The 17,619-nt window shown below is 49.2% G+C and overlaps 9 protein-coding genes across 9 annotated transcripts; 4 read left to right on the plus strand and 5 right to left on the minus strand.

The window, feature by feature from the left end:
* Positions 1 to 109: 109 nt before the first annotated feature.
* BDV38DRAFT_277080 (D-aminoacyl-tRNA deacylase) lies at positions 110 to 932 on the minus strand (the record flags this gene model as incomplete). Its single annotated transcript, XM_032058404.1, has 5 exons — positions 110 to 223; positions 301 to 527; positions 580 to 622; positions 694 to 872; positions 926 to 932. 5 exons carry the CDS (start codon positions 930 to 932, stop codon positions 110 to 112), a joined length of 570 nt encoding a protein of 189 aa, XP_031920080.1.
* A 213-nt stretch (positions 933 to 1,145) lies between these two features.
* Positions 1,146 to 3,937, plus strand: BDV38DRAFT_6165 (CNOT2/3/5 family protein). The gene is made up of 3 exons (XM_032063644.1): positions 1,146 to 1,932; positions 2,008 to 3,539; positions 3,681 to 3,937. Exons 1-3 carry the CDS (start codon positions 1,678 to 1,680, stop codon positions 3,739 to 3,741), a joined length of 1,848 nt encoding a protein of 615 aa, XP_031920081.1. The 5' UTR covers positions 1,146 to 1,677; the 3' UTR covers positions 3,742 to 3,937.
* Positions 3,663 to 4,068, plus strand: BDV38DRAFT_6137 (uncharacterized protein). Its single transcript, XM_032063639.1, has one exon. It carries the CDS (start codon positions 3,782 to 3,784, stop codon positions 4,001 to 4,003), a length of 222 nt encoding a protein of 73 aa, XP_031920082.1. The 5' UTR covers positions 3,663 to 3,781; the 3' UTR covers positions 4,004 to 4,068.
* A 2,512-nt stretch (positions 4,069 to 6,580) lies between these two features.
* On the plus strand, positions 6,581 to 7,532 carry BDV38DRAFT_267103 (uncharacterized protein; the record flags this gene model as incomplete). The annotated part of the gene is made up of 3 exons (XM_032056523.1): positions 6,581 to 6,604; positions 6,789 to 7,222; positions 7,292 to 7,532. The coding sequence occupies 3 exons, from the start codon at positions 6,581 to 6,583 to the stop codon at positions 7,530 to 7,532; spliced, it is 699 nt and encodes a 232-aa protein (XP_031920083.1).
* A 458-nt stretch (positions 7,533 to 7,990) lies between these two features.
* Positions 7,991 to 8,408, minus strand: BDV38DRAFT_232574 (uncharacterized protein). The gene has a single exon (XM_032053048.1). The coding sequence runs from the start codon at positions 8,377 to 8,379 to the stop codon at positions 8,095 to 8,097; it is 285 nt and encodes a 94-aa protein (XP_031920084.1). The 5' UTR covers positions 8,380 to 8,408; the 3' UTR covers positions 7,991 to 8,094.
* Positions 8,409 to 9,237: 829 nt separating this feature from the next.
* BDV38DRAFT_277083 (MGMT family protein) lies at positions 9,238 to 9,828 on the minus strand (the record flags this gene model as incomplete). Its single annotated transcript, XM_032058405.1, has 1 exon — positions 9,238 to 9,828. The coding sequence occupies one exon, from the start codon at positions 9,826 to 9,828 to the stop codon at positions 9,238 to 9,240; it is 591 nt and encodes a 196-aa protein (XP_031920085.1).
* Positions 9,829 to 10,054: 226 nt separating this feature from the next.
* Positions 10,055 to 12,444, minus strand: BDV38DRAFT_6211 (putative MFS monosaccharide transporter). Its single transcript, XM_032063655.1, has 7 exons — positions 11,922 to 12,444; positions 11,712 to 11,865; positions 11,273 to 11,664; positions 11,144 to 11,226; positions 10,868 to 11,096; positions 10,721 to 10,818; positions 10,055 to 10,669 (listed from the first exon to the last, which is right to left on the minus strand). The coding sequence occupies exons 1-7, from the start codon at positions 12,316 to 12,318 to the stop codon at positions 10,361 to 10,363; spliced, it is 1,662 nt and encodes a 553-aa protein (XP_031920086.1). The 5' UTR covers positions 12,319 to 12,444; the 3' UTR covers positions 10,055 to 10,360.
* Positions 12,445 to 13,403: 959 nt separating this feature from the next.
* On the minus strand, positions 13,404 to 14,362 carry BDV38DRAFT_6277 (GrpB family protein). Its single transcript, XM_032063663.1, has one exon. The coding sequence runs from the start codon at positions 14,174 to 14,176 to the stop codon at positions 13,580 to 13,582; it is 597 nt and encodes a 198-aa protein (XP_031920087.1). The 5' UTR covers positions 14,177 to 14,362; the 3' UTR covers positions 13,404 to 13,579.
* Positions 14,363 to 15,385: 1,023 nt separating this feature from the next.
* On the plus strand, positions 15,386 to 17,601 carry BDV38DRAFT_6258 (dihydrolipoyl dehydrogenase). Its single transcript, XM_032063659.1, has 4 exons — positions 15,386 to 15,707; positions 15,806 to 15,885; positions 15,952 to 16,434; positions 16,502 to 17,601. Exons 1-4 carry the CDS (start codon positions 15,575 to 15,577, stop codon positions 17,339 to 17,341), a joined length of 1,536 nt encoding a protein of 511 aa, XP_031920088.1. The 5' UTR covers positions 15,386 to 15,574; the 3' UTR covers positions 17,342 to 17,601.
* The last annotated feature ends 18 nt before the right edge of the window (positions 17,602 to 17,619 follow it).

Here is a 17,619-nt window from a genome sequence, read left to right on the forward strand (position 1 = left end):
AGTTCTATCCAATCTATGTACCAACCCAGGGTATAAAAAATAAAAGCAAACGAAAGACCGTTGGGGTAAATAAGAAACGTGTCATATACATAATACGGAAATATAACCATTATTGCAACAACTCAGGAGGTAGGTTAATTTCGATATTCTTCTGAACCTGCGACGGCTCTTCCTTATCCGATTTCTCCTTCTTCGGCAACTGTGTATTGATCTCGATCGTAACCTAATGATTTCCCTATCCGTTAGTGACCCATTCATAGAAAGGTTAAGGAGCAGCAAATGAACGAGCAATAGCTATACCGCTGCATCTTCACTGCGGTAATCTACACCCACCGGCCCATCGTTCTTCAATTCGACCTCCATCATCGCCTGGAAGATACCGTTCTTTACCCGTTCGGGCTTGTAGGCTTCCCCCAGTCGTCGAAAGAAGTAGTCGTACAGTTTGCGAGCAGTCTCCACGTCAGCGGCGTCGTGGAAGTCTGGTTGCTTGCCCTTTTTCAATTGGCCATAGAGTGTAAATTGCGACACTGCGACGGTCAGCAAGCACAATCTGGATACAGTCGAAGCATAATCACATACCGCAGAGAATCTCTCCTTCAATATCCTGAACATTTCGCTTCCACTTCGCACCGAATGATATCCGTCAGAACCAATCCGTCTCGTTACCGACAATCCAGTCGGCTAGTGGCTTACCTGCTTATCTTCATCGCCTGGGAACAACTTGGCTTTCAGTATCCGCTGTATTAACGTATCTGCATCCTTCTCTGTGTCCCCCTTGCCAACACCTGCCAGAACGAGCAGACCTCTACCGATTCTAGAGACTAGCTGGCCATCGACTGTAACCGACGCGGATTTGACTCGCTGTATAACCGCTGGCGTTCGTTTAGTGAAGGTACTCACTCTAGAAGATGAAATGGTGACGAACCCTTCATAATGAGATTATCTGACCAATCGGCGCATGAAATTTGTCGCAAGTGGAATAAAGAGGGTTATAAGGAGTGCGAATAAACTGTAGTCACGGGCATGGTCAGCTCGAGAACACAGCGCTCGAGGGAACTATGGATCTGTAGCGGCTTGCTGTAAACGGAGCTTTCACTTACCACGGGAATTCACAACACAGGTGGGTTCAAGGTCGGCGACTAGAAGATCACTAACTCGCATATGCGAGGTGAATCAAAGTAGTCGGGTATTCTTATAGAAACTTGAGGCAAAATGATCGGTCAAGGAGGAGGAGTAGCGAAAGGCAGATAATCGGAGGAAAGTTAAGTGGTTCCCGCACCGCACTGAAATAACCTAAGGCACACACTTAAGGTATCTATGTACAAACCGATTTCAATACTGAATTACGCCGCCCGTCAAGTCTTGGCGCCAACTGAGCTCTTCGACAGGCGCTGAATCCATACCACATATCAGGAGATTGTCTACCCTGCACCCCCAGGACTTCTCTTGACAATTGATCAATTCACTCCCCCACCGCGTACACGTCCTTCAATTTAGGATAGAGTTGCCCGGCAACCTTGATCCTTATTTACAACGGCGGAATTCTTTGACGTCGACGTTCATACGAATCCCCCCATCCGCCCTACCTTTCTCCGCTTCCCACCCACCCTGAACCCACACCTCAAGTGCAATTTTCAGCCTCCTTCCGTGGTCCATCTGTTCATGTGAACAGCAGCCATGACATCGCGAAAGACGCAACAAGAGATCGACAAGACCTTCAAGAAGGTCGCCGAAGGTATTCAGTCGTTCGAGGGCATCTACGAGAAGATCCGCTCCACGTCAAATCCGACCCAACGGGATAAGCTTGAGGAAAACTTGAAACGGGAGATCAAGAAGCTCCAACGATATCGCGACCAGATCAAGTCATGGGCGTCAGGCAATGAGGTCAAAGACAAGGGACCGCTGCTGGAGCAGCGCCGAGCCATCGAAACTGTGGGCTAACGATTCCCCGACAAATCCTGCCCTCCAACGGCTTATCGGACTTGCGAGTAGCTAACACAGGTGCAGTGCATGGAGCAGTTCAAAGCGGTAGAAAAGGAAATGAAGACGAAAGCATACTCGAAAGAGGGCCTTTCGGCCGCATCCAGACTCGATCCGAGAGAAAAGGAAAAGGTGGAGACAAGTGACTTCTTATCGAGCATGGTCGACGAGTTACAACAAAAGATAGAGGCCATGGAGGCGGAGGAAGAGACGCTGCATGTGCAGATGAAGAAGGGCAGGAAGGACGTCGCCAGGGCCAACCGGTTGGCGGATCTTACGCGGATAACGGAACGACATAAGTGGCATGTCAACAAGCTGGAACTCTTGCTACGATCGCTGCAAAACGGCAACGTGGAGGTAAACCAAGTGTTGGACTTGAAGGAAAGCATAAAGTACTATGTAGAGGACGGGCATAATGTGGACTACTCTGGCGAGGATGAAACGCTTTATGATGACCTGAACCTAGATGGTGAGACTGAGGCACAGTTCGGCATGACAGGTGACAACGACCGGGTATCATCGCAGGATACACAATCTGTCCAGGAGGAAGATCTGGACTTGAAACCGAAACCCATCAAGAGCGAATCCACGGCGCCTCGAAGACCCTCCGCGCAGATGAAATCGCCGCTCCCAGTGCTTGCGACACTACATCCGTCGACGTCCACCAGTGCCACATCTGGGATGAAGCCCGCACCACCACCCACCCGTCTACCTGGGGAAACCCTCAAATACGCCTCCGCAGCGGCCGCGGCGGCAGCTAGTGATAAGAACGGTGTTGGCATTGCTCCCCTCCCCCCACCGCCGGGCGCAAGCCCTGCTTTCCCCGCTGCCAGTTTGGTCTCTAGACCTTCATCGACTGCTTCCCCTAGCGTTGCCTCTGTACAGCCTGTATCTAAGCCGACCGCGACGACAAGTATCGCTTCGGAGGAGCGGTCCAAGACGCCCGCGCTCAGCCCCAATGTCACTGCCGCGAGTGCGTCGAATACAGTGCAGTCGACGCCTGCAACCAGGAAGGCGGAGACGTCAGCCACCAAGGAAGCACAGCCAACGGTGAACGGTGAGGCGAGCAAGGAAGAGTCGCGCGAGGAGGAATCGATATACCACCTGCCTCCGGGGCTGCAAGATCTGATTCATTCCTTCGAGGTGACCAAGAGCCGAGCGGCTGCACAAAATTCCACAAATCCCCCTCCGTCAGTGCAACGGCTCCTTACGGCATCACTCAACACCTGTCCCGAGCCGGCAGATGCTGAAAAACCACGTCACTATAAACCTCAGAACCCGTACAATACCCCTCTTTATTACCCTCAAGAGCCGCTTGCCATCTTCGACGACCCCCGGTTATACGACACGGGGAGGATCGATACAGATACTCTGTTCTACCTGTTTTATTACCGGCAAGGCACGTATCAGCAATTCCTCGCGGCCAAAGCGCTTAAGAACCAAAGTTGGCGATTCCACAAGCAGTACCAGACCTGGTTCCAACGGCACGAGGAACCCAAGACCATCACAGAGGAATTCGAACAAGGGACGTATCGGTTCTTTGATTACGAGAGTACATGGTGAGTGGGGTCTTCTTTTCACTTTTCCTTTTTTTATTAACGATGTTCTCCCCTTTTTTGTCTTTTTTGCATTGAAGTTGTTTTACATGTCGGAGTTCAATCTCCGATGAGTCTCGGACAAACCGCTAACCCAGCACACAGGATGAACCGTCGTAAGGCCGATTTCAAGTTTGTCTATAAGTACCTGGAAGACGAACTATAATGCGGCTTTAGTCTCCTTGTTTCTTTGAGTTCGTGTATGTATGGTAGGCATTCGGTCCAATTATTTGCGGTGTGGTTATGGGTCATCTACACTGGAGACGGGCATTGAGTTTCAGATCGTTCGGGTTGCCGACGGTGGGAGTCTGTCATTTCTTTTGACTTTTTTTTCTTCTCCCTTTTTTTTTCACTTCTTTGTGTTTGCGAGATTTCTTCAGGAACGAGTAAACGACTGGGACTTGCGGGACAGGGGAGTTCTGCGCTGATCTTGCGTGGCGGCTGATGGAATATACAGCCATGTCTTATGCACACACTGTTGGGTTGGCCCCTTGAGGAATGCAACCATCGTCCAGATATCTTTGACCGATGATGATTCTTACTGCATCCGTTCCGTGTTCAGACTCGTCTGGACCGAGTTTGGCGTTCTGGAACCCGTAGCGATCGGAAACAGCGTAGCCCGAAGCAGCAATCCGAGCCGCCGTGTGGCTCACGATCACCCAAGGTTGGACAGATGAAGCCGAGTCTGCATCCGCCGCAGGGAGCGTTTGCCATTGGGATGGTTTATCACTGTCGGACAAAGAAGAAGAAACATGAAACAGTAGTAGAGAAGTAAACGTTCTGCTAGTGAACGGTTGCTGCTATAATTATTGCTCGTATTATTGGACGAGCGGGATGAACCTACGGTCAGCTCTCACGAGTAGAAGTGAGTGGTAGTAGTAGTAGTAGTAGAGAGAAAGAGGTTCTAATGCTATGACTAAGGTTAAGGGCGATCACCGGACTTGGACCTTTACGCTTTCTGTGCCCGACACACAGACAACAAGAAAACAAAGGACAACAATTGATTTCTCCGTCTCTTCCTCTCCGTCTGTGTGCGTCTCTCGCCCGTCCGCCTCACTCACCGTCGAGTCATTCGTTAAACGCAAATTAAAAGCCTCAAAAGATAATTAAATGACGGTCAGACTAAAAAGTACCTCGCATCTTCAAAAATCCCTCACGGAACGATTCAAAGTTCCCCCTGCATGGACTAGTTGAATTACTTCTTACGGAGTGGCTGGTAGAAGGAATAGAATCATCGATCATCAATCAGTCGACTGTGAGTGGTAGTACCAAAGACATCAGCATCAGCATCATCATCCAGGGCTTGTGTAGATACGTCGTAGTTGCAAGTGGGCTGTGCGGCTGTTTTCTCCGTCATCGGGTCGGCACTAGTTGTACCAGTTGGACCACTGGCAGTTGGACCAAGATACCAATGATACTTCCGTCCTTCCATGGATTCAATCGGGAAATCCAAGTTCCCAATTGAATTAATTTCCTTTTGGAATGGAAACGGATTCACTCATTATGTGCTTCTTTTATTAGGAGAAAAGTAAACCTTGATTTTATTCATTGATTTGTGCTCCCCAGACTTTTTTGTGTTCACCGAATCAACCTGGGACTTGGCGCCAAGTCCTGCGTCTCCACTGCCACAAGGCTGTCGAATCGCTGATTTTCGTCCCGAGAGAATCAAAGAAAATGTGTCGGAAAACGTGCCGACCTGGAAAATCAGGTTGGGTGTTCATGGTCTTTCCCCCCCCACCATGTTTAGTCTGTACTGACGGGACTGTCCCTGGTTAGCATCAGGAACAATCATACTTTTCTCTCTATTATACTCATTATACTAATTATAATATTCAACGATCTTCGTAAACTTCAACCGAGTAGAATGATAAAGAAAAAACTAATACTACTACAAAAATAATTAAATCAAAATTAAAAATCAATAAATAAATAAAAAAAGTAATCCAGTCAAACAAAAGTCAGAACCCGAATCGGGTAAAGTCAGGCAGATGACTGTCCAAACCACAGTTACCATCATTGCCATCGTCTCCACCGCATCTCTTTCCATCGTCGGAGATAATAACAACAATCTCCTCGGAGCACAAATCCCCCCTCCCGCCTACGGTGGATACAGCAACAACCACAAAAACAACCGTCGCTCTTCAAGGGATTCATCAGTGCGTTCTGATCAGGGAGAGGGAATAGGAAAACCCACGGATCAAGCCATTCCTGACGAATGAGACCCGGTCAAAGAAGGCGGAGGGGGACTAGAATGTCCGTTTAGGGCAAGACTCTAGTCGGGTGCCATGTCTGCCTTATTGGCTTTGAAGGGTCCACCTGTACTTTCTTGTGGGGTTTGGATTTAGTGCGCCTGGACGATGATGTAAAGTTCAAAGTTCCAGCAGGAAGCATCATCATCATCTGTGGTGTTACCTGTTGTCAATTATTCCTTATCGGCCCGTGTTTGCAGTGCCCCTGGGGCTGGATCTACCAATCATCCTCTGCCAGGACATCACCGGTCAATTCCACTCATCCCCTAGAAGCCTGGCAGAACCTTCGATCCTTTCTAGCGGCGTTCTTAGTGTCAGCAACGCAAGGACGCTTCACTTCCGCTGCGCCAATGAGACGCATCCGCGGTTCGTGGCAGTGCGTCGCAGACGTTCGCTACTGCATTTTCCCCAACCAATATTCATGTCGATTTCCTGCATGGGTCCCCCCAGCTAGCATTCTTAGTCGTTGATCGTAGAGCTGTTGCTCACCTGATGATGTCGCCATGGATCTTCTTCGTGTTATTAACACGCCAGACGGGTCCCCTAGTCAGACATCGTTGTGGAGAAAGCGCGGTTTGCTTTGCTCTACTCCATGTGCAACGTACAAACCTCGAGATATTGGCCTTATATAAAGACTCGACTTCCCCCCAAACCTGGGGATAACTTACCCACTGGCCTTCAATAAGTTTGGAACTCAACTGCGATTGACTTGACCAACCTACTGGATTCCTTCCTTTCTTTTTCCCAGTATACATCATGTTGCGTTACTCTTCTCCAATGGTATGCAATTGATAGAGTGTTTCCTTTCTATTTTTTCTTTTCTTTTTTTCCTGTTTTCCTTCTTTTTTTCCCCTCTGATTTGCCTATCTAATAATAAATGTGACAATATTTTGATAGCTACCATGCGTACTTGCATAGTACATATCAATAGCATCAGTAACTCAAACTAACCGTCGAATATCAGAACCCTCATGCTGCGGCATGCCCTCCCATGGAGCACTCCTACTCGACCAGCAGTGAGGAGTCCATGCAGTCTCCAATGGGATATTATGATATGTACAGCATGGCGAGCAATGATTTCGAGCTCTACCACGCTCAATCCAACGCATCCTCCTACTCTTCCTCCTACCCATCTTCCAACTATTCCTTCTCCTCCTCATTTGGATCTTCCTACGACTCGGGCTCTTTCGAGGCATCTTCGTACGACTCCGCCTCCTATGACTTTACCACCCCTCCACCCGTCTACTGCCCACCGGATCTCAATCCACCGTTCGCCCCACAGTACTTTTCCTCCCCAGTTCAGGGCACATGGCCCACTCCCCCTGCGCAAGTCGTGCCTGTGGAGGATTTCCCCTACCCCCCACTGGAGACCCACTACACTCCATGCGATACAGCCAAGTAAGTACCAACCGAGGGAATAGGTTCAACCATCTCATTTCGCGGAGATACTAATGGGTCTTTGTCCAGACCGGTGAAGCCCTACGTCTGTGAATGCGGCCGGGCGTTCACTCGACCGGCGGACCTGAAGCGGCACGAGTCCAGCGTCCACAACCCTGTCTTCCAGGACTGTCCGGTGCAGGGATGCATTCGCAAGGACAGCAATGGCTTTCCGCGCCGAGACCATTTGATTGAGCACCTGCGGTCGTACCACCACCTCAATGTGCCGAAGCGCCGTGCGGCTACTAAGCGGGTGGCAAAGGCGGCTTAAGATGCGACACAGTGATGTCTTGGCTTCCCTCTCTCATAAGGGCTTGGGCCCTTTGCGATGGTCGTTCATTGGCTTCAGGGAGGGCAGTGATCTGCCGTATGTGACTGCGTGACATGCTTGGCGCCTCTTCCTTCCCTGGAATGATTTTCTTTGTCTATACCTGATTTCCCCCTGGTTCATACTCTGCATGTCTATGCTTGTGTGCATTATCTTTCCTTCGTCTGCATCGTCCACCATTGACGATCTGCATCCTCTTTTTACTGTGTTTTTGATTCAGGTTCATGTATTGATGACGACTCATGTACGGATACCAGACCGGCGTTACGCGATAGACGGTGCATTGTATCGTCTGGGTTTTGCCTTTCTTCTTTTCTCTTCTTCTGAACACGACATGGGCGTCTCTGAGGGACTCAGGACCACAGACAACATGTCCATTAATTATTTTCCTCTTCTCAGTCCCCCCTTTAATTCTCATTCCCCCTTTAATTCTCATTCCCCCTTTTTTTTCTTTCTTATTTACCTTTCCATCAAGCTTCAAGGTACACAAGACGGCGTCCGGGAGTTAACCCTTTACATTAATCCAATAAACCCACTTATGTAATAACGTTGTACGCCCTCGGCAATTGAGTATCAAATGAGCACTAGCCCTAGGCCCTGGTAGGATTCCGTACCTAAATGCAGCCTTAGCCACCAGACTAAGACCGACACTAAAGCAAGCAAGCAAGAAAGTAAGCCCCAGTCGCAAGAAAGAGAGATACACATACAGACACACACAGAGAGAGAAAGCAAGAGAGCAAGAGATCTCTTTGTTCCCTCCCTTCGGGCCCCTCCCAAATCCATCAATCATCAGTCCCCAGAAAATAGGATTTTCTTTATATACAACAACCACCCCCACATAAACACAGAACACAAACACAACCCAAACAACCCGCCACCATCATATTATCAACCAAGGAAACTCTCGGTCTCCTCCGGCCCCCTAAAAACAAAAGACAAAAAAAAACAAAAGAAAAAACTTCACTGCTTACAAAAATAGTTACACCATCACCTGGGGCGATCTCCAACCTTATTTTTGGCTCCTTTTAGCCAGGTACAGGTCTGCTTCCACTGGGTGGATCCGAAATAATATGGTTGACACCTTTGAGGCCCAAGAATGAGAAACAAAGAAAAAGAGAAGAGTGATCTGCTGCGGCTTTTCTTTCTTTTTTTTTTTTTTTTTTTTTTTTTTTTTTTTTTTTCCCTTTTACCCTGGTCACTGGGAAGTGCCGTAAATAACATCCTAGGAAAAAGTTTGTACATCCTGGTGTTTCATGTTTTCTCTTGCTCTAGACCCATGTTAGTCAGGTACATACATACTTGGATCATTAACCTTGAATGCTTTTTTTTTGTTTGACTGAGTCTTAAGTCTTGGTCTTACTCTGAGACGAGTAAATGTGCTTGGCAGCGACATGACAGAACTGGCATTGTCTTGCATGAAAGAGATAGGGATAGAAACAAGAATGCTTTTTGCTTTGGTGTGTAAAAAAAAAAGAGAGAAAAAAAAAATGAAACAGGTTCTCATTCTCAGTTCAAAATACTTTACATAACTATCAGGATTCTGATACTTCCCAACCATCCCCAAGTTCATTACATATCCCCCTAAACAATTTATCCCATCCCATCAATGAACAAAACACACACATACACACATATTTATAGAGTACAATCACAAAGCAGGAAACCCAACAAAACACTCCCCCTTCGCTCTCCACCGTCCCTCCCCACCACTACCCTTCCTACGACCACTAGCAATACTACTACACGTTCCCATTCCCTTAGATCGATCTTTAGATGACCCAACCCACTCAAACCCCACCCCCTCCTCTTCAAGCATCATTCTCTTCCTCTCCAGATTCGCATGTCCGCTCGCCGGCCCGGCGCCCATGTACCCGCCCAGCCCGCCGTCGGCACTGAGCACCCGGTGACAGGGCACGTCGGGGGCGAAGGGGTTCGTCCGCATGGCGGTGCCGATGGCGCGTGCACTGGAGTTGAGGTGCTTTGCGAGAGCGGCGTAGGTGGTCCAGCGGCCAGCGGGGATGGAGAGGAGGGTTAGGTATACCCGCCGGCGGTGGGGCGTTAGGGTTGGGTGGGATTTTATGCGGTGGATTTGTTTGAGGGTTTGGGGGGTTGGGGTTGAGGTTGAGGTGGAGGAGTTGTTTTTCTGTGGAGATGGAGATGGAGATGGAGATGGAGATGTGGTTGTGGTTGTGATTGTGGGTTGTTGTGATTCTAGTTCTTGGGGTTTGGTGGTGGCCATGGTTGTTCTTTTTGGATTGTTTTTATTATTTTGTTGTTTTGGGGGAGTCTGGAGGGCTGAGTTGGTTAGGTGGTTTTTATTTGCATGTTTTTACTGGAATTACGTACCTAAGTGGTGATGTTGGTTTGGTTAATAAATTATATAGCTATAATGGAGGAAGTGAGGTGGTGGGTAGAAAGTATTGTGGTAGGTTTTGTATGCTTCTTATGATGGATGTCCGTTGATGATGTTGATGATGTTGTGGAATTGACCAATCAGGTTCAGCGTTGGGATCAACCTTCTGGCACTTCACTCGATCTACAATATAAATAGTACCACCTACCAGGGAGTAGGTGATTTACCACCTTAAAGGTATGACTTACAGCTTGTGATATTAGAAAAGAAAATAAAATGTCATTGACGACCAGTCTTTGCAATATGGCGTCGGGTATATCGCACAAGTGGGTATCCCTGATCTACATGTATATTATAGTGTGTTCAACCGTCACCTCGTTGAGTCGTTCCTCATCCATCTGTGCAGAAAGTCCCACCACTACGCACTCAAAGCATGCTCCTCATGTGCATCTGTCGGCTTCCCCATCTCCGGATCTACCGCGCTGTTCTTGCGGTTGGCTGTTTCAATGTACCCCGGATTTTCCGCCTTGAGACGGGCGAAAGTGCGCTCGGCATCCCACACCCATGGCGTCTCGGCAGCAAACAGCAAGTCCATGTCCTCCAGTGTCCGCTGGTTACTCTCCGGATAAAGAGCCCATACCATCGGGATGGTGATGACATTGCTGGCCGCAAATACATACAGCGTCTTTTCGCCGATGGCCTCGAACATCACCGGGCACAACAGAGTCTAGCCAATCAGTCAGTGAGCCTCTCAAACAGCCTGGAAGGCATTTCTTACCAGCCAGCCGTTTCCAATACTCCATCCCACAACACCCCAGGCGTTTCCTTTTGCGCGGACCGCCAACGGATAGATCTCAGCAGGGTAGATCCATGGCACTAGTCCAGTTAACAGAGCCAGCAGAAGTAGTGGAAGCATCCTACGTACCTGTCAACCACGTAGCTCCAAAGACAGAAGTAAAAACGAAGACCATCGACGCTGCGGCAGCGCCAAAGGAGTTAGCCCGAGAGAGATTTCCATCCGCTCGGGCATCAATAGCAAGCCGGGAGAAGCCTCCGGCCAGGAACATGGCGATACCTTGTGCGGTGGATCCCCAATACAAAGTCCACCTACGGCCAATCCGATCGAGCGTGAAGACACATATAAGGGTCGCAAACTAGTCCTGTCAGTCATATCATTGCAGCGGTGTTCTGGCCATCCTACCATATAGAAGACATTATTCAAACCGCTGATCCACTGACTCTTCATCGAGTCGAATCCAGCAATGCTAAAGATAGTTGGCGCATCTACACTCGTCAGTGATGCACTTATGGGAGCTTTGAGTAGACATACAAACGGTGACACCGGCAATGCCGACCCATTCCTGCATGATCTGCAGCCAGACCACCAGTTGAACACGTCGCCCAAGATGTAGCTTGCCTGTTTTGTAGCCGAAGAGCATCGCCAAATAAGAAGTGCTATGGTTCATGCTTTTCTCCATCTCTGCCACGTTTTGGATGTCCCGGAACTCCGCCTCAGCGCGAACTGCGTCTTCATCGCTGCTCCCACGGAGCCGCCCAAGAATGTAGCGCGCTTCTTGCTCGCGACCGACTTTAACCAACCATCGTGGGGACTCTGGGAAAAACCAAACAACGACAAACAGGAGGAGTAAAAAGATAATTTGGAACGCGATCGGGAATCGCCAGCGGAATGGAGACTTCCCCCCATCGATGAAGGACAGTCCACTAGAGTCTATTAGACAAGTCTAGATGCTTGGAAGGTTAAGACCTACAATTCCAGCCAATAGGCTAGGACGACACCGAAGATGTTCAAAGTAAACTCAATTGCAATAAATTGTCCCCGGGATGTGTGCTCGGCAGTCTCTGTCGCCCAGACCGGAACAATTGCGTTCAGAATACCAGTGCCAATGCCATTGATAAAGCGCGCTGAGTAGTTGTTAGCCTGTTAGGGTCTGGGAGGTGTTCACCCGTAGTAGACTTACAGCAAATCATCCAGTTGTGGTTTTGTGCGGAACACTGCAATGCAGCACCAAGAATAGCCCAGAGAGCGCCTGCCGCAATGGTCTTGATCCGGCCAATGCGATCTCCGGTCCAGCCACCAAGGAGTGCACCGAACAATGTCCCCAGATAATAGACTGACACGATTCCACCTTGCAGCAGACTGTTCGTCACAACTGGGGTGAGATAGCCGTCCTTCATCTCGGTGTAGCCGAATCCCATGAGGTCGATGTAGTCTTTCGAGTTGTTGACTCCTGCCATCATGCCCTGGTCGTAGCCGAAGAAAAGAATCGACAACGCCGCAACACTGTTGATGCCGATGAGAAGCTTACGCTTCTCCAATTTGTGGACAACATTCCACTTGGGTATCTGATCACACATGGCGAGAATCCAATGTCTCGAAAATTAACTGCGAAGAATGACTCAATAATCCAACAAAGGGGGCCGCCTCGGGACCCTCCACTTCTTGCTCAAATAGCTTTATAGAAAGGTTGAGAGAGGAATAGTACCGCCAGAAACCTCCCACAGATACCTGTGGGGTGATACGAGGTCTATATATGGGCTTGCCGAAAAACTGCAATCGGCCGATGGCCGATGGCCATTCTGTTCTGCATAGTGATCGACCGGGCCTTGGATGATACTCGAGGCCATTTTGAATCGAATTAGGTTACATTCCGTGTGGGAGAAACCTAGAAGACTGGGTTGGAGACATAGCACATGCAAGGCAGTTGATTTCTCCACCCAGGAGTACGATATTACTCGCCAAACGGCCCCGCAAGAGAAAAAAAAATCTGGAGATAGCGAAAGCCGGATTAGGCTCCAGACCGGGAAGATACGAGTCAAAATCGGTAATCCGGGCGGCGGGAAAGACGATGCCATTGATATTTGGACCGGCTTTCTTAACCGGTAAGGGAACCCGGGAGAATTTCACCGCACTTCATCTTCATAGAAAACCGACTTATGTATCACAGAAAGATTAAACCTGACAGCGCTAGCCGAGGGCGCGTTCGACTCGGTTAAACCCATAGTCGCAGGAGAGTATTTTATTGTGTCAATTGGTGAAGATCGCCTGAAAAATCCGGTCCAGGGACGGTGGTCATAAGTTGAGCACCAATCCGGGACGATGGAAGGATCCAGTATGGGCGTGAAGATTGACGAATACAGGCGTTGGCCAGTGCCATCTTTCATTGCGGGGATTCTGGGGATCTTTTGGGTGGGGAATTTTCAGGGAGAAAAAGGAAAAGATGTTCGGGACTTCCCCGACAATGAGCAGGTGACTCGGAACACCTGATTCCCAGGTGAATTTATTCCTTTTTTTTTTATTCCTTTTTTATTTCAAGGTTGTCTTTCTACAATACCCTATGTGTAAAGCTACTTACATGGATACTATGCGCTAGTCGGACGTTGATTTACCTCCGACATGTTAGGTACATTCTCATCTCACCTAATTCACATACTAGAGTTTACCCGTACGCGATTCAAATAGGAAATATAGTTCCCTAATCTTCGATATCTATGAATATGTGTACCAGCCAAACGAGACCGAAGAACCGGTTTGCGTTCCAATCAACCTCATCGTTTATTGCTTTCCACAGTGAAACAACAGCCCATCTAATGATGTATCTCTTTACTCGTCGGGGTTTTACTCGTCCACGTACGCGTGCGCCTTGAGGGCTTTCTGGAGGATGTCAAGCACCACGGGTTCCTTGCGGGCATTGTATTCCATCACAGTCTCCCCAGCCAATCGACTAGCGGCAGCTGCTTGCCGTTTGATATCTGTATACCTTTGGCGGTCGTCCTCATGGTTGCGCAACCAGTCACGGAACAGTCGATGGCGAATGAGTTCCGCGCTATTCGGACCGAATATATGGATATTCGCATATGGTTCATTAGAACCGAAAAGGCGATGCTCATGCCAGCCAGGTTCGCGAAGCAAGAACTGAAAGCCCGCAGCCTCAAGGGCTGGCACGTAGGAGTCTTCTGCCGTGGGATCAGCAACAACGACGTCAACATCGATGACTGCTTTGGCTGGTAAACTTGGCACGCTGGTGGACCCGACGTGCTCAATAGAGAGAACTCGATTGCCAAGGGAATCAGCGATCCGGCGTGCAATAATCGCAAACGCCTCCGGCCATGTTGGATCTGGCTCCACGATCTCAATCAACTTTTGCGGCCGAGTTGAAACGATTTCGACGGCCGGCTTTTGAGACAACTCCGTACTCTCACTCGTGGAGGGCATCCTGGTAGCAAGCAATGTCTTCTGGTAATATGAGTTCTACCGATGATGTTGCAGCGAGATCATGCTTCTAGTGATCCTGAGGACAGTTTTGCGCAAGATTGCATAAGCTGGATGACTCAGAATAAGATCAATCTTTGCCCCAAAGACTCGTATTAGGCACCCAATAACTGGAGAGCAGCTAGTAACAATAAGGTATAGCCATTTCCCTGGATTCTTAGAGGACAACGGACTTCCATATCGGACCATACTGTCTCCGTATGCTGGTCTTCAGCGATTCGAGGTCATGAACTTCTATGCTTCTTGGCACACCTTCAACTTGCTTCCCGCCATCCTAGTCGCATTGAACGATCGATATTCTCATGTCTGCTTAGGTCAGTAGATGTTCGATTTCGGCTGCACAAAAACTTGAACCCTTCCAGCTATAAAGCCTTCACTTAAAACAACACCTTTTCTGTCCATGTACCTACATGTGGACATTGCACTATTGAAAAAGTCATTCATACTCAACAATTCAACCAACGCGGCCATCAGAAAAAGCCATCAAAAGATTCCTGCATAATAATTATCCCAAATGGCATTTTGGGGTTAGAAGTATCAAAAGGTCTTGTTGTCGGGGAACAGCGAGAGAGACATACTTCGATTACGTTATTTACCATGCAGGTGACTTGGGGCCTCACTGGAAGATGCCGACGATAACCTTGGAGGTGTATTATTGATTCCACGTTACCCGCGGAGAACACACGACTTCCTATACGTCCATTTTTTGCCTTTTTCTAAGTTGATAATTCATACCAAAAGAATGGCCAACATTGCAAGGTGCGAGAGATCTTCACTGAATTTGCATGGGGCTGTTAGTCATCGTAGGTCAAGTGTCGCTTTCCCTTTTAGGCGGTTTATGAGGTATTTATGGTTCACCGGCCCGCTGACAAAGCGTTGCAGATTGCCTTGAATCCCTCCGTACACCACCGTATCGCGTATCGGACCTAGATAGAAGGTCTGGAATGCCTGGCGAGGTTGTCCAGGAGAAGATCCAAGAAGCCCAATGACCTCATGCCCAGTTGAACTATAGATGTCCACTTTGTACAGCGTATGCGCCATACCACTGGGTCGGCAATATGGCAAAGGTTAGCCGAATTGACCCGAAGATCACTGGCCTGGATAATTACATACGCGGCGGAATACCGTATCAATACCGGCCCGCCAGCTTCTGCTGGCAAAACCTCAAGAAAGCTTCTTGTCCCAACATCCTTTTTCCCTATACTATACCCTTCTTCCTTCTACCACCTGCAATTGCTACCTCCCCTTTCCTCTCCACCTACTTTAATTGGAGGATTGGCTGTCCCTTATAATCTCTATCCTTGCAGTGTTTTTCTTCTTTAATTCTCCATCCTTTTCACCATGTTCCGGAGTCTCTTGCCGCGGGCTGCACCGCGGGCTGCCCTCCGCACTGCTCGCCCTCAGCCTGTCCCTTCTAACTTCGTCGCTGCTCCTACCCTCTCCTTCTCGAAACGTGGCTACGCCTCCGAGTCTGGTATGTTTCCGGTCTTTTTCCCTGCGATAAAACAGCCAGAGACAGGGCCTGCGCTTCCGAAAACGACTGAGATAGGTTACTGATGGGCGTTGGGATAGGTGAACATGACCTTGTTATCATCGGTGGTGGTGTCGCTGGATATGTTGCTGCCATCAAAGCCGGTCAAGAGGGCTTGAAGGTGCGCTCAAACGCTCAGTGTACCTCAATCGGAGATTTTTTTGCTAACCACGGAGATCGCCGACAGACTGTCTGTATCGAGAAGCGCGGCCGTCTTGGAGGCACCTGCTTGAACGTCGGCTGTATCCCCTCGAAATCTCTCTTGAACAACTCCCACCTTTACCACCAGATTCTCCACGACACGAAAAAGCGCGGTATTGAGGTCGGTGATGTCAAGCTGAACCTCGAGCAGATGATGAAGGCCAAGGACACCTCTGTGGAGGGTCTGACGAAGGGTATTGAGTTCTTGCTCAAGAAGAACGGTGTCGACTACGTCAAGGGTACTGGTGCTCTTGTTGATCCTAACACTGTCAAGGTGAACCTGATCGAGGGTGGTGAACAGACCCTTCGCGGAAAGAACATCCTCATCGCCACCGGTAGCGAGGCCACCCCTTTCCCCGGCCTGAACATCGACGAGAAGCGCGTCATCACTAGCACCGGTGCTCTTGCGCTGCAGGAAGTTCCCAAGAAGATGGTTGTCATTGGTGGTGGTATCATCGGTTTGGAGATGGTATGATTGCGAATTTTGCGATGTGAGAGGTTTGAGACATCAATCTCCGTACTAACGTTGATGACAGGCTTCCGTTTGGTCTCGTCTCGGTGCCGAAGTTACCGTTGTTGAATTCTTGAACCAGATCGGTGGACCTGGTATGGATGCAGAGATCGCCAAGCAGGCTCAGAAGATCCTGTCGAAGCAGGGTATCAAGTTCAAGACCGGCACCAAGGTTACCAAGGGTGATGACAGTGGCGCTTCTGTTTCTATTAGCGTCGAGTCCGCCAAGGGTGGCAAGGAGGAGACCCTGGACGCTGATGTTGTCCTGGTTGCCATCGGTCGCAGACCTTACACCGAGGGTCTTGGCTTGGAGAACGTTGGTATTGAGAAGGACGAACGGGGCCGCCTGGTCATCGACCAGGAGTACCGCACTAAGGTTCCTCACATCCGTGTCGTTGGTGACTGCACTTTCGGCCCCATGCTTGCCCACAAGGCTGAGGAGGAGGCTGTTGCCGCTGTTGAGTACATCACCAAGGGTTACGGTCACGTCAACTACGGTGTCATCCCCAGTGTCATGTACACTCACCCCGAAGTTGCCTGGGTTGGCCAGAACGAGGCAGAAGTCAAGGCCGCTGGCATCAAATACCGCGTCGGTACTTTCCCCTTCAGCGCCAACTCCCGTGCCAAGACCAACCTCGACACCGAGGGTCAGGTCAAGTTCATTGCTGATGCTGAGACTGACCGTGTACTCGGTGTTCACATCATTGGCCCCAACGCCGGTGAGATGGTTGGAGAGGCTACTCTGGCCGTTGAGTACGGTGCTTCTTGCGAGGACATCGCCCGGACGTGTCACGCTCACCCCACTCTTTCCGAAGCTTTCAAGGAGGCTGCCATGGCTACCTACTCTAAGGCCATCCACTTCTAAGTTCATGTTACCAATTCGCCATCTGTATCTTTTTTAGACTAGCTACGCTAGCAACCTGTAGCATTTGACTGGTTATATTTCCTATGTTGGCTGTGTACTGAGAGTTTATGAATAAAAGACATTATTCTTATCACAAAGTGTAACTGGACGGACGTCTCTGTCGCCATGCGAGACTAGTATGTGATTGTATTTGATGTGATGGCCCGGACTGGGCACCAGTATGAAGAGATGGTATCTAGCTGAATCTCTACCAGCACGGAAGTGGGGGGGCGCGGCGC

The sequence above is a fragment of the Aspergillus pseudotamarii genome (assembly GCF_009193445.1).
Source record: "Aspergillus pseudotamarii strain CBS 117625 unplaced genomic scaffold BDV38scaffold_1, whole genome shotgun sequence".
NCBI classification, from domain to species: domain Eukaryota; kingdom Fungi; phylum Ascomycota; class Eurotiomycetes; order Eurotiales; family Aspergillaceae; genus Aspergillus; species Aspergillus pseudotamarii.

Coding starts and splice junctions, on each gene's coding strand:
- BDV38DRAFT_232574 (XM_032053048.1), bottom strand. CDS start 8,379: ATGATTGATGGATTTGGGAGGGGCCCGAAGGGAGGGAACAAAGAGATC.
- BDV38DRAFT_6165 (XM_032063644.1), top strand. CDS start 1,678: ATGACATCGCGAAAGACGCAACAAGAGATCGACAAGACCTTCAAGAAG. Junction 1,933..2,007: donor AGCGCCGAGCCATCGAAACT/GTGGGCTAACGA, acceptor ACACAGGTGCAG/TGCATGGAGCAGTTCAAAGC. Junction 3,540..3,680: donor TTTGATTACGAGAGTACATG/GTGAGTGGGGTC, acceptor CCCAGCACACAG/GATGAACCGTCGTAAGGCCG.
- BDV38DRAFT_6211 (XM_032063655.1), bottom strand. CDS start 12,318: ATGTGTGATCAGATACCCAAGTGGAATGTTGTCCACAAATTGGAGAAG. Junction 11,866..11,921: donor CCACAACTGGATGATTTGCT/GTAAGTCTACTA, acceptor ACAACTACTCAG/CGCGCTTTATCAATGGCATT. Junction 10,819..10,867: donor TGGAGCTACGTGGTTGACAG/GTACGTAGGATG, acceptor TAACTGGACTAG/TGCCATGGATCTACCCTGCT.
- BDV38DRAFT_6258 (XM_032063659.1), top strand. CDS start 15,575: ATGTTCCGGAGTCTCTTGCCGCGGGCTGCACCGCGGGCTGCCCTCCGC. Junction 15,708..15,805: donor TGGCTACGCCTCCGAGTCTG/GTATGTTTCCGG, acceptor GCGTTGGGATAG/GTGAACATGACCTTGTTATC. Junction 15,886..15,951: donor CCGGTCAAGAGGGCTTGAAG/GTGCGCTCAAAC, acceptor GATCGCCGACAG/ACTGTCTGTATCGAGAAGCG.
- BDV38DRAFT_6137 (XM_032063639.1), top strand. CDS start 3,782: ATGGTAGGCATTCGGTCCAATTATTTGCGGTGTGGTTATGGGTCATCT.
- BDV38DRAFT_6277 (XM_032063663.1), bottom strand. CDS start 14,176: ATGCCCTCCACGAGTGAGAGTACGGAGTTGTCTCAAAAGCCGGCCGTC.